This window comes from Ostrea edulis, chromosome 5 (genome assembly GCF_947568905.1).
Source record: "Ostrea edulis chromosome 5, xbOstEdul1.1, whole genome shotgun sequence".
Lineage (NCBI taxonomy): Eukaryota > Metazoa > Mollusca > Bivalvia > Ostreida > Ostreidae > Ostrea > Ostrea edulis.
In genome coordinates, this window is record NC_079168.1 from 51,990,162 (window position 1) to 52,003,528 (window position 13,367).

Consider the following 13,367-nt stretch of genomic DNA (forward strand, 5'->3'; position numbering starts at 1 on the left):
CAGAATTGTATCAATTGAAAATTAATTATCAATTGTCTTTTGGTCCGATGTTGGAGATATCAATGTTACATACACCTCAAAGGCACAAGAAGACAAACACAATGCTCTTTTTATTAGTTTGTTAGATCTCAGCCAATCAAAAAGCTCAAAATTATTCACTCATATATCTGAAAATATAGATATTTACCTTGATATATCTAAAGTTTGCAGTGACACTAGCTGACAAACAGATGGCGGAACGCAATCCAAGCAATTGTCACTGAGGTTTAACTCGCTCAAGCAGTGAGCTAAAAATGAGGGAAATGTGATTTTTGCAGAAACATTATCCATACTGGTTGATGCTCGACTAAATCTTTTTGGGAATCTGAAAGTAACAGAATATATTCTCATTGTGACAAGAAAAGTTTTGGATATGAAATAACATACTAGGTACCCATACTAATAACTTCTATACCTTATGAAGCACATATATATTAATATGTAATATGAAAACTTTTACCTTATGAAGCACATATATATTAATATGTAATATGAAAACTTTTACCTTATGAAGCACATATATATTAATATGTAATATGAAAACTTTTACCTTATGAAGCACATATATATTAATATGTAATATGAAAACTTTTACCTTATGAAGCACATATATATTAATATGTAATATGAAAACTTATACCTTATGAAGCACATATATATTAATATGTAATATGAAAACTTTTACCTTATGAAGCACCCACACTAATATGGATACATAAACTTTACAAACTACCAAGTACCCATTATACACTAGTATTCACAATTAATAATGTTTTGTCAGTAATAATTCTATGCTGTTCAGTGTATTTTTAAAAAATATAAATGTAAGAAATATACATCTAGCGTGTTTGTATTTTGGAAGATATAAAAACAATGGAACCATGAGGTACAACATTCCTATATTATATAAATCATGGAGTACATCATTCCTGTATTATATAAATCACAGAGTACAACATTCCTGTATTATATAAATCAGAACCATGGGGTACAACATTCCTGTATTATATAAATCACAGAGTACAACATTCCTGTATTATATAAATCACAGAGTACAACATTCCTGTATTATATAAATCAGAACCATGGGGTACAACATTCCTGTATTATAGAAATCAGAACACCGGGGTACAACATTCCTGTATTATTATAAATCAGAACCACAGAGTACAACATTCCTGTAATATATAAATCATGGGCTACAACATTCCTGTATTATATAAACCACGGGGTACAACATTCCTGTATTATATAAATCAGAACCACGAGGTACAACATTCCCGTATTATATAAATCAGAATCACGGGATACAACATTCCTGTATTATAGAAATCACGGGGTACAACATTCCTGTATTATATAAATCACGGAGTACAACATTCTTGTATTATATAAATCAGAACCATGAGGTACAACATTCCTGTATTATATAAATCATGGGGTACAACATTCCTGTATTAGATAAATCAGAACCACGGGGTACAACATTCCTGTATTAGATAAATCAGAATCACAGAGTACAACATTCCTGTATTATAGAAATCAGAACCACGGGATACAACATTCCTGTATTATAGAAATCAGAACCACGGGATACAACATTCCTGTATTATAGAAATCAGAACCACGGGATACAACATTCCTGTATTATATAAATCACAGAGTACAACATTCCTGTATTATAGAAATCAGAACCATGAAGTACAACATTCCTGTATTATATAAATCAGAACCACGGGATACAACATTCCTGTATTATATAAATCACGGGATACAACATTCCTGTATTATATAAATCAGAACCACGAAGTACAACATTCCTGTATTATATAAATCAGAACCACAGAGTACAACATTCCTGTATTATATAAATCACGGGATACAACATTCCTGTATTATATAAATCACGGGATACAACATTCCTGTATTATATAAATCAGAACCATGAAGTACAACATTCCTGTATTATATAAATCAGAACCACAGAGTACAACATTCCTGTATTATATAAATCACGGGGTACAACATTCCTGTATTATATAAATCAGAACCACAGGGTACAACATTCCTGTATTATATAAATCTTAACCATGGAGTATAACATTCCTGAATCATAGAAATCACCCCAGGCTTACAATGTTTATATTCTCCTACAATACAAACAAGCTAGACCTATACTTTTTCTATAAGCATCATACTTGGGCCTTGAATTGGGTAGGGGCGTGTCTCCGGATGACAGTCCCAGTTTGTTGCCACTTAGGTCCAGTATCTGTAACATCTTGCAGTCCCATACATCTGGCTTCTGGAGAACATTAATTTTGTTGTTGGATAGGTTCAGCACCTGTAGACAACCTGATAAAGAGCCCATAAAAATCTAGAGAAAATAGTAACAGGGAGGGAGAAAATGCAACAGAGCAGACCAAGATTCAAATGTGTGCCCTCCGATTCTCCATTCAGGTGCTCTCCCAACTTGTAATCGAACCCATCTGACTGTTACAGTATCAATTCTTCCCTGAGTTTACTTTAAAAAATGCTACGTACAATTCATTTATAGCTGTGTGGATTTTTAAACTCTTTAAAACGGATTCATGACAACATTAATCTAAAACATACAAGCATATTTTCCTTCAAGGTAATAAAATCACATGTTGTTTTAACTTGATAATCACTGAAATTGTGTCAAACTTGGTAGTGACTAAAACCCGGTCCTGGTCGTGGTCTCCAGTCTCAGTTCAGTGACTAAAACCTGGTCATTGTTCCCGGACCCAGATTTTTTTATTCCTGAAAAAAAAGAATACATGAACCCCATTTCTCATTAATTTAGATATGATTATTTCCTGCATATTTTCTGAAAATTGGTTGATCATATTAGTTTTCACAAAATTTGAAAATATGATCACCCAACTGTCAGAATACATGCATAAAATTTGTCATATCTAAATCAATGAGAAATGGGCTCATATATTCTGATATATTCTTTTTTATCAAATAAAAGTATCTGGTACTGAAGACCAGGTTTTAGTCACTGGACCGAGACCATAGCCCAGGACTGGGTTTTATATAGTCACTACCATCACACTTTACTAAGAAAACATCTTACACGAAATTTTACGTTTGTGTACAAAATGCCACATTATACATTTACGTACAGAGTTTGACCATGCTTTCCGTCATTTCTTCCAAAAAGTTGAAGTCTAGGTGTAATTTTCTCAGAGTTGCACACCAGAACAGTTCCACACTTGGAGCAAACCGGACTATTTCATTATGAGATAGATTTAATGTAGACTGCAAATAATATACATTCAATGATAAAAGAATACAGGTACAAATCACACTACATATACTAGTTGAAAATCTGTTATTGAACTAACTGTATCCTGTTGAACAGTTCCTTAACATATATTCATACACGAGATTCCCATGCTGCTTACCAGTTTACATTCCCATGGTGAGGGAAAGGCCACCAGTTTATTGTGACTGGCATCCAGTTCTACAAGACCTGTACAGTTGCTGATTTCTGTCGGAAGCATTTCCAAGTTGTTATGCGAGGCATTCAGGCTACGTAATTTTGTACAGCACCATTCAAGCCTTTCACCTTAAATTATAAGACATGCAGAACAATGAAATCAAACCATATATATTCAGTCACCTAATTAAACAATAAGGGTAAAATAAAAATAAAATCTTGCCTCCTCAGAATACAAGAATACTACCCATTCTACATGTAGCTAATTTTGCTTCCCAAACACAGTTAGGGAACATTGTTTTACTCTGTTTCTTCTTATTCTTATTATTAAGGTCTTCTGTTCCATTTTCAACAGGAGACCTTTTTATAAGTTATGACGATTGGTTAATTACATAATAAGGGACCTAAAGGTATTACATTGAACAGAAGACCTACTTGTACCTTGCAATGAGATTGTGTGTAGTTTTTATTAAGGTCTTCCGTTAATTTTAACTCGGGGTACGATTTATCGTTATAATTTTACCATCCGTATCTCAGAGATGGTTCGACGGATTATTTAAACTTTCAAGGATAATAGGGAATGATATCTCTCATCATTTTTTCAAATTTCACTTCAAGTGGACAAATATGGCTGATTTTCTGTTTTTTAAAAGATTTTGTCTGCAAGTTTTCTCATAAACGTTTAGCAGATTAACACACCATATCTTTGTGGTTAATAGACCTCGATTAGTAGATGTGCTTAACGGGGTTAAGCATGTCTGCTGTCACTTCAGATCGTCACCAGAAGTGAACAAAGAAATGTCAATTTTCAAATTTAAATTATTGAAACAAAACTTGCATGGTATAATTAGGTCTCTTGGACTTTCAGAAAATGTTAGACATACCAGAAGTTAAAACCACAACTTCTGGTTTCTCGATAAAAACTTCATATTTTTCGTCTTTTGTCATAAATTTCACCTATGATTCAAGTGCTTGATATGATTTTCACATAAGTTATTGACACATACTATTTATCTTTAGAGTAATTTAGGCAAATGTCTTTTTTTCATAATTCACTTCTGGGTCAGCAGTTATCACTCCCAGTCAGTAGTTATCACTCCCAGTCAGTAGTTATCACTCCCAGTCAGCAGTTATCACTCCCAGTCAGTAGTTATCACTTCCAGTCAGTAGTTATCACTTCCAGTCAGTAGTTATCACTCCCAGTCAGTAGTTATCACTTCCAGTCAGTAGTTATCACTCCCAGTCAGTAGTTATCACTTCCAGTCAGTAGTTATCACTCCCAGTCAGTAGTTATCACTCCCAGTCAGTAGTTATCACTTCCAGTCAGTAGTTATCACTCCCAGTCAGTAGTTATCACTCCCAGTCAGTAGTTATTACTCCCAGTCAGTAGTTATCACTTCCAGTCAGCAGTTGTCACTTCCAGTCAGCAGTTATCACTCCCAGTCAGCAGTTATCACTCCCAGTCAGTAGTTATCACTCCCAGTCAGTAGTTATCACTCCCAGTCAGTAGTTATCACTCCCAGTCAGTAGTTTTCACTTCCGGTCAGTAGGGTAGTTATGCACCACTTTCTGTATATTTTTGTGAACCCCTTTTTGTCTAGAATACTATCAGATAAAGACGTGAAATTTTAAGGAATTATAGGCAGTAAACAGGCGCTGTCACTTATGGGTAAAACACATCTGAATAATACTTCCGGTTCTTGGTTCTCACCGGAAGTGATGGAAAATAAGTAAAAATTTCTATTTCTAGACCTTTGCTATGGAATGTGTAGAATGTACCAAAATGAAATTTAAAATTGTTTCCTATGTGTTTGTATGCACATGCATGCATGGGAGATGACGAATTAAAATTTCACGTTTTATTCTCCTTGCTATTTCTCAGAAACTATTGACATTGAATTATGAATCTTGTACGGATGAAAGACTATATATAGTCTGAATACTTCTGATATGGGTCTGACATTTTCGTCTGTCACTTTCGGTCATCACAGAATAATTTCTATTGAGAGGATTTCTAATCTATGAAACATTTAATCAGAGATGATCAACACTATTGTGTTATTACTTTCCCTTCATTCACGTCCAGTCAGTAGGTCCAAATGACTTTTTGTTTTTATTTTGTCTATTGATTTCTGTCCAGAATGTCTCAAGATAGAGATATACAACTTTCAGTCTATATAGAGTGTGCGCGATTAGGGGAGAAAACACATCTTGATATTATTACTTCCGGTCATCACCAAAAGTGATTAAAATTGAGCTAAATAATATTTTTTTTTTTTTTAAATTTTCATATTAATCAGAGATTTGCTATGGTGTGCCTAAGAATATACAAAATGTATCTTCGACAGGCGTATAAACACTCCTGATATCTCACACACTGTAATCTCGAATATCCCGCTTATGTCAAAGTGTCTTCAAGGTTTCCTTACTTCACACATTCTCGCCCGATTGCTAAGTAAACCCCAAAATATGCGAGGTTTCCATGTTGCGGTAATTGGTAAGACAGCTAGCTTGCCATGGGTATTTAGTGCAGTCTTCAAATATAAAATTGTTAAAATTTTAAAAAATTCACGGCCAATTATACATTATCACACCTGATATTATGGATAGTGTTTTAATGTTTCATGGGTAAACCCAAAGATTTTCAAAGTGCACTTGAAGTTAATGATCATGAAAACAATAAAGTATTAAATAAATTATGCTTTATCATTAATATGGAAAAGAGAGAAAACGAAGTTTAAAGTGAACAAAAATTGAACAATGACAGATGTATAAAAAGAGGCACAAAAATTTTTCATCATTCAACGTACATTTTTTGTCTTGAATGCTTTCAGAGATAGAGACATTTCAGAACTATAGTCAATAAGTAGTCTCTATGACTTAGGGGGTAAACACATCTTAATATTACTTGCGGTTACTACTGGAAGTGACGAAAAATGAGTAATCTATATTTTTTTTAATGTTTCACATTAAGAAGGTTGCTATTGTTGAATATGTAGAATATCTCAAAGGAGGTTTTAAAAAAAATCATCTGTTTGTACAGGTACTCATGCAGTTATCAACTTATAATTCCGGGGGTTGGGGGTTGGGGGGGGGGGGGTGTTTGGTTTTGGTTCTCCTTGCTATTTCTCAGAAAGTATTTGAGATTGAATCATGAAACTTGTATGGATGATAGACTATTGTCTGTAGACTGAACTCTGATATTGGTCTGACATTTTTGTCCGTCGATCATTTCTGGTCTTCACAGGAAGTGATGGAATATAATTCCTGTCGAAATTTCTCATTTAATAATTTAATAAACATTTCATAAACCTGAAATTTTCAAACATTATATTAAACAGTATTATGATTATTATTTTCTCCGAGATATGTTAAAAAATTTAAGTAAGCAGGTCCACACCACTCTATATCCACCTGTTTTTGTGTAGAACACTTTGAATAGATAGAGACATGAAACTTGCAAGAATTATGGTCAATAAGGAGATGCTGTGATTCAAGGGTGAAACATCACCAAAGTGCTTGTCCACACCAGAAGTCATGAATATTAGTTTTTCAAATCAAATTTTGATTACTATAGATGCTATCATTTCCCCATTTTGTGTCAAGGTACTTTCTACAGAGATCTTTTACTGGTTAATCTGGTATGAACAGGATGCTGTGAAAAGGAAGTATTGTTTTTACCTTGTTTCTTCTTATCATTCTTATCATGCCCCCCAAACAAAGTTTGGGATCATGTTTTTACTCTGTTTCTCCTCATCATGTTGCCCAAACGAAGTCTGGGAACATAATATTGTTTTACTCTGTTTCTTCTTCTTATTTTTCTCTAGCACTTTTTTGTCCAGGAGTGTTTGAAACTTACTGACAATGTCAAGCAATGATTTTGATTAGATAATGCTTTAACTTGTATAGCTCTGTTACATCTCAAGGAAATAAAGTAAAAGTTATACTGTTCATGATAAAAGTGTGTACTGAACGATTCAATGGAACTTCCTCAAACAAAATTTTTAATTAAGGCTGTCCCCATTACAATTAGCACTAGTTGTAAATGTGTTGCGTATGATGTCATCATTAATCATGGATAGTGTATGTGTATTATTTTAGTGGAATTCACATTTTAGCATTGTTGGCAGTGATGCAGCAACAATAATTTAATTGCACTAAAATATGAAAATCTCTATTTATATATTTTTATATGTATAAGAAGTGCTCAATCATGAAAATGCCAAACAGTGCATCAGTTCTGATAATGCTAGAATCCAGATACACAAAAATATCTACACATAAATGCTCCTCACACACGGTACATATATGCTATTCAAAATATCAAAGTCCTGTCTCTCACAAAGTCCTAGAGTGTAACAGGCAGACAAAGTGATCCTTAAGCATCCCTTTGCTTTGCAGGTGACACAAGATTGGATTACAGTCAGACAGACTATGGTTAAACATACAATGGTACAAACAGTCTATTTACTTTCTGGGTTCAGAATCTTCCAATCTTCATATCTTTGGTGGGACTTTACCATATACTTCATTCTGTTGTGTGCTACATTCAAGTACTTCAGCTCAGGAAGTTGAAAAAGCTCATAACAAAGTTCTTCTAGTTGATTTTCTTGCAAGAGGATATTTTCTAAACTGAGAAATAAAGAGTGGAATACCTGTATTAGTCAGTTAGTAAATAATAAGGTGATCTTTCATGATTGGGCAGGTTTGTATTCAGGGTATTGCTACCACAACACCACACACATATAAATCTATGGAGCGCCAAATTAACATAAACTCAAATAATTGAAGATATCTTCAATTATTTGAAGATATCATCAATTCATTTGATGCGTGCAACAATTTAATTAAAGATCTCTTCAAATAATTAATGATATCTTCAATTCTGGATTATTGCGCACATTAATTGAATTGTTGATAGCATTAATTCTTCAGCTGAATTGATGCGCACTTTAATTGAATTAATGATCTCTTCAAATGAATTAATGATATCAACAATTGATTTGATGCGCGATACAATTCAATTGAAGAGAGCAATAATTGATATAATGCGTGCATTAAATCAATTGATGAAAGCAATAATTGAATTGATGCATGCATTAATTCATTTGATGAGAGCAATAATGGATTTAATGCACGCATTAATTCAATTATTGCTCTCTTCAATTGAATTAATGATATCTTTAATTCATTTGAACTTTGAAGAGAGCAATAATTCTTTTAGAGAGAGCAACTATATAATTAAAGATATCTTCAATTCAACATATCCACAATTGAATTAATGATCTCTTTTAATTGAATTGTTGCTCTCTTTAAAAGAATTGATGCGCGCATTAATTCCTTATACAAAAGCATTGTAAATAAATAAAAATATCTTCAATTGAATTAAAGAGATCATCAAATTATTTATACCGAGGTCTAAATTAATTATTGCGAGCAATATTTCTACAAAATTGATGCTCTCATCAATTGAATTGAAGAGAGCAATAATTGAATTAATGCGAGCATCAAATCTATTATTGCTCTCATTTATTCAATTGATACTCTCATCAATTGAATTGAAGAGAGTAATTATTGAATTAATGCGTGCATTAAATCAATTATTGCTTTCATTAATTCAATTGATGCACGCATTAATTGATTTAATGCGCACATTAATACAATTAAAGAAAGGGATAATTGAATTGATGATATCTTCAAATAATTGAAGATATCTTCAATTATTTGAGTTTATGTTAATTTGGCACTCCATATAAATCTATCATCATAAATGTACTACAAAGTTTGAAAAGTTTGATTGTGAAATGTTGATTTTATATATTTCAACTATTCATTACTTCAACAAGAATATTGGTATTTAATATTTAATACAATGAAGAAAAAAAATACCAAGCAGAATAGCAATACAGGGGAAAAAAACAAGCAGAATAGCAATACAGGTACTCAAGTCCATATGGATGGATCATGATAAAAGTTAAACCTGATCAGAAATAAAAAGACTAAGACAGATCCAGTTAGAAAGGATCCTGTTCAGAACTTTTTTAAAATTCATATCTTCCATGTACTGAAGTGCTAATGACATAGATTTCATTTAAGTTTGTAATGGCAGAAAGGAGTGATTGTGTTCTTTTTCTAAATCTGCATTTGTATGTTCATCTGCAGGATCAACTACCTTTGTATAGAATATTAAAGCTCCAAGTATAGTAGACTTAATGGGAAGGTCATCTGTAACTTTGACCTTGGACCTTATGACCAAATAATATATAGGTATTTTCCTCTAATGATTAACTTAACCTTTAAACTGATTGATATATCAAATCATAACAATCGAAAGTGATGACGGACAAGCAGATGAATTAATGTTCCTAACCTATAAGCGTCTTCCTTTAATCAACAACTACCTTTCTGTAGAACATGAAAGCTGTTTGATGAAAACTTTTCAAGATATTGTGTCACAATGAAAATGTATCAGATTGAAGATCTGCTATGACCTTGACCTTTAACCATAAAACACAATATTTCAGCTGTCTTCCATTAATCATCAACTACCTTTCTATAAAATATGAAAGGTCTATGTCAAAACTTTACAACTTACTGTGTCACAATTAATGCATAGTAGAAATAGATTGAAGATCTGTTGTGACCTTGACATTTTACCCCCTGACTCCAAAATTAAAAGATGTATTTCTTAATTAGGCTTCTGCTGTGTTGACATGGGATTTTCTATTATTTAATCAAACAGCAATGTAAGTGGGTCATTAATATGTGAAATGCACCAATAAAAAAGTTTTTGAAGGATTTCAATTTTCATTGAATTTTCAAGTAAATATTTGTGAATAATGCAAAAATAAAGGTGGGTTCATAAGAAAAATTGCTGGTAAATGTGGGTTTTTAGCAATATTAAAACATTTCCAAATAGTAATACAAAATTCCATACCAATTTTTTTTTTTTGATATCCTACGTCCTTAACAGTCAACTACCTTTGTATAAGATATGAAAGCTTCACGTTGAAAACTATTCACGATATTGTGTCACCATGAAAGTGATGACAGAAGGATGGATGTATGTATGGACTGACAGATGAAGAGGAAACTAGTTATACCCTTCGGCAAAGTCTATTATAGGGGACTAATAAGATTAATATACACATCAGCAAAAACACAGTGATTTATCACAGAGTTATATTCTCTCATCAGATGGGGCATTGCCCCTTTTGCCCCTTCAAGTCTAGCTAACGGTGTATGTCAATCAAACAATGTAAAGCAAAGTGTTTCAAAGCAGCAGCATCTGTATGTACATGGAAGTGACAATCTATGAAATATCTTAATATAGATGTCATATTTCAATAACTTTCACCTGCAAAATTCTATTTAAGTGTCAGACTCTGATTCAAAAGTTTTTTCATCTGCAATTTTGTAGAAAAAATTATCAAAATTATAAAATTGATAAGCTTTGAATTCATCATTACCATTCTTAATTAAAATTTTTAAATCTTATTTAAATTTTACGCTTTAAGTAATAATTCTAACTGACCTTGACCTCGAGTATTCTTTGTTCTAAAGCTTAATGGGTCAGAAACAAATTTTGTGTGCGGTTTCATCAATGTCCTTTGATAATTTCAACCATATTAAAACTAGATTCTTTGATATGTTCACCAGCAATTCATCAAATCATAAGTGAACAAATCAATGGCTCTAATTTTTTTTATAGTAATGAGGTTGTTTCTGGTGGTTCCTGGTGTTTGTGATAGTGAAGAGGTGTTTCTGGTGGTTATTAGTGATTGTGATAGTGATGAGGTGTTTCTGGTGGTTATTAGTATTGTGATAGTGATGAGGTGTTTCTGGTGGTTACTGGTGTTGTGATAGTGATGAGGTGTTTCTGGTGGTTACTAGTGTTGTGATAGTGATGAGGTGTTTCTGGTGGTTATTAGTATTGTGATAGTGATGAGATGTTTCCGGTGGTTATTAGTATTGTGATAGTGATGAGGTGTTTCTGGTGGTTATTAGTGTTGTGATAGTGATGAGGTGTTTCTGGTGGTTATTAGTGTTGTGATAGTGATGAGATGTTTCTCGTGGTTATTAGTGTTTGTGATAGTGATGAGGTGTTTCTCGTGGTTATTAGTGTTGTGATAGTGATGAGGTGTTTCTGGTGGTTACTGGTGTTTGTGATAGTGATGAGGTGTTTCTGGTGGTTACTTGTGTTTGTGATAGTGATGAGGTGTTTCTGGTGATTACTGGTGTTTGTGATAGTGATGAGGTGTTTCTGGTGGTTACTGGTGTTGTGATAGTGATGAGGTGTTTCTGGTGGTTACTGGTGTTTGTGATAGTGATGATGTGTTTCCGGTGGTTATTAGTATTGTGATAGTGATGAGGTGTTTCCGGTGGTTATTAGTATTGTGATAGTGATGAGGTGTTTCTGGTGGTTACTGGTGTTGTGATAGTGATGAGGTGTTTCTGGTGGTTACTGGTATTGTGATAGTGATGAGGTGTTTCTGGTGGTTACTGGTGTTTGTGATAGTGATGAGGTGTTTCTGGTGGTTATTAGTATTGTGATAGTGATGAGGTGTTTCTGGTGGTTACTGGTATTGTGATAGTGATTAGGTGTTTCTGGTGGTTACTGATGTTGTGATAGTGATTAGGTGTTTCTGGTGGTTATTAGTGTTGTGATAGTGATGAGGTGTTTCTGGTGGTTACTGGTGTTTATGATAGTGATGAGCTGTTTCTGGTGGTTACTGGTGTTTGTGATAGTGATGAGGTGTTTCTGGTGGTTACTGGTGTTTGTGATAGTGATGAGGTGTTTCTGGTGGTTATTAGTATTGTGATAGTGATGAGGTGTTTCTTGTGGTTATTAGTGTTGTGATAGTGATGAGGTGTTTCTGGTGGTTACTGGTGTTTGTGATAGTGATGAGGTGTTTCCGGTGGTTACTGGTGTTTGTGATAGTGATGAGGTGTTTCCGGTGTTTATTAGTATTGTGATAGTGATGAGGTGTTTCCGGTGGTTATTAGTATTGTGATAGTGATGAGGTGTTGCCGGTCGTTACTGGTGTTTATGATAGTGATGAGGTGTTTCTGGTGGTTACTGATGTTTTGATCTACATCAGACTGTAGAACAATTAAGAGATATTAACTCAGTCATATAGACTGATTGACGAACAAAGTGGCAACTGTGTGCTCCCCTTACATTTTTCGAGGACTATGAATGAATTTGTATTGTGACTATCTGGAATTGTCAGGCTTAATACAATGAATGATCTACATAGTAGGACAGTATTGTGCAAAAGTAACAAATTAAAGATATCCCATCAATAACAGACCAATAGAATCCTTCATTAGTACAAGTGGGAGATAGGGAAATTCTGAGGGGACAAGATTCACAGTCTAGGACAAGGCTTTGCTGAGTCCTAGACAGTGAATCTTGTTCCAGAGGTGGAAATTCCTTATCCCACTCAAGTTAATAATGAAAGATGTAACGGTCAGCCGGGTTCGATCGCAGGTGGCCAGCTAGCTCAGTTGGTAGAGCACCTGACTGGACATACAGGGGGTCCAGGTTCGAATCCCGGTCTGGTCTGTTGCATTTTCTCCCTTCCCTTTACAAAAGATTATTTTTCTCACATTTTACCTACAGTTTAGTGTATAAATTCAGGAGCTTTGAGAAAATTCTAAATTATCAAAATCCTCACTTGAACTTCAATGCAAAAACTAATTAGATAGGCAGAAAGATCATACCTGAAAATGGTTTACGCTAAAAGTGTAAACTAAAAAACCCCAGGTTGTCCACCAGAAAGCTATACTACATTAAAATTTAAAGAAAGCAATGCAAAATATTTTACTTCACCACGTAACGTAAATCTTCACCGTGTAA

General features: G+C 33.7%; 1 protein-coding gene across 8 annotated transcripts in view; it reads right to left on the minus strand.

The window, feature by feature from the left end:
- The window catches only part of LOC125652560 (leucine-rich repeat serine/threonine-protein kinase 1-like), a 61,989-nt gene that overhangs the window by 29,135 nt on the left and 19,487 nt on the right, over positions 1-13,367 (minus strand). For 7 of the 8 annotated variants that reach the window (XM_056164761.1, XM_048881872.2, XM_056164762.1 and 4 more), the window contains 5 exons: positions 7,977-8,137; positions 3,471-3,634; positions 3,189-3,324; positions 2,238-2,391; positions 188-364 (listed from right to left, as the gene is read on the minus strand). In XM_056164761.1, coding sequence (XP_056020736.1) covers positions 188-364; positions 2,238-2,391; positions 3,189-3,324; positions 3,471-3,634; positions 7,977-8,137 — 792 coding nt within the window. Of the gene's footprint in view, positions 1-187; positions 365-2,237; positions 2,392-3,188; positions 3,325-3,470; positions 3,635-6,701; positions 6,736-7,976; positions 8,138-13,367 lie in introns of those variants that run through there. The other variant, XM_048881875.2, reaches the window with a different exon arrangement.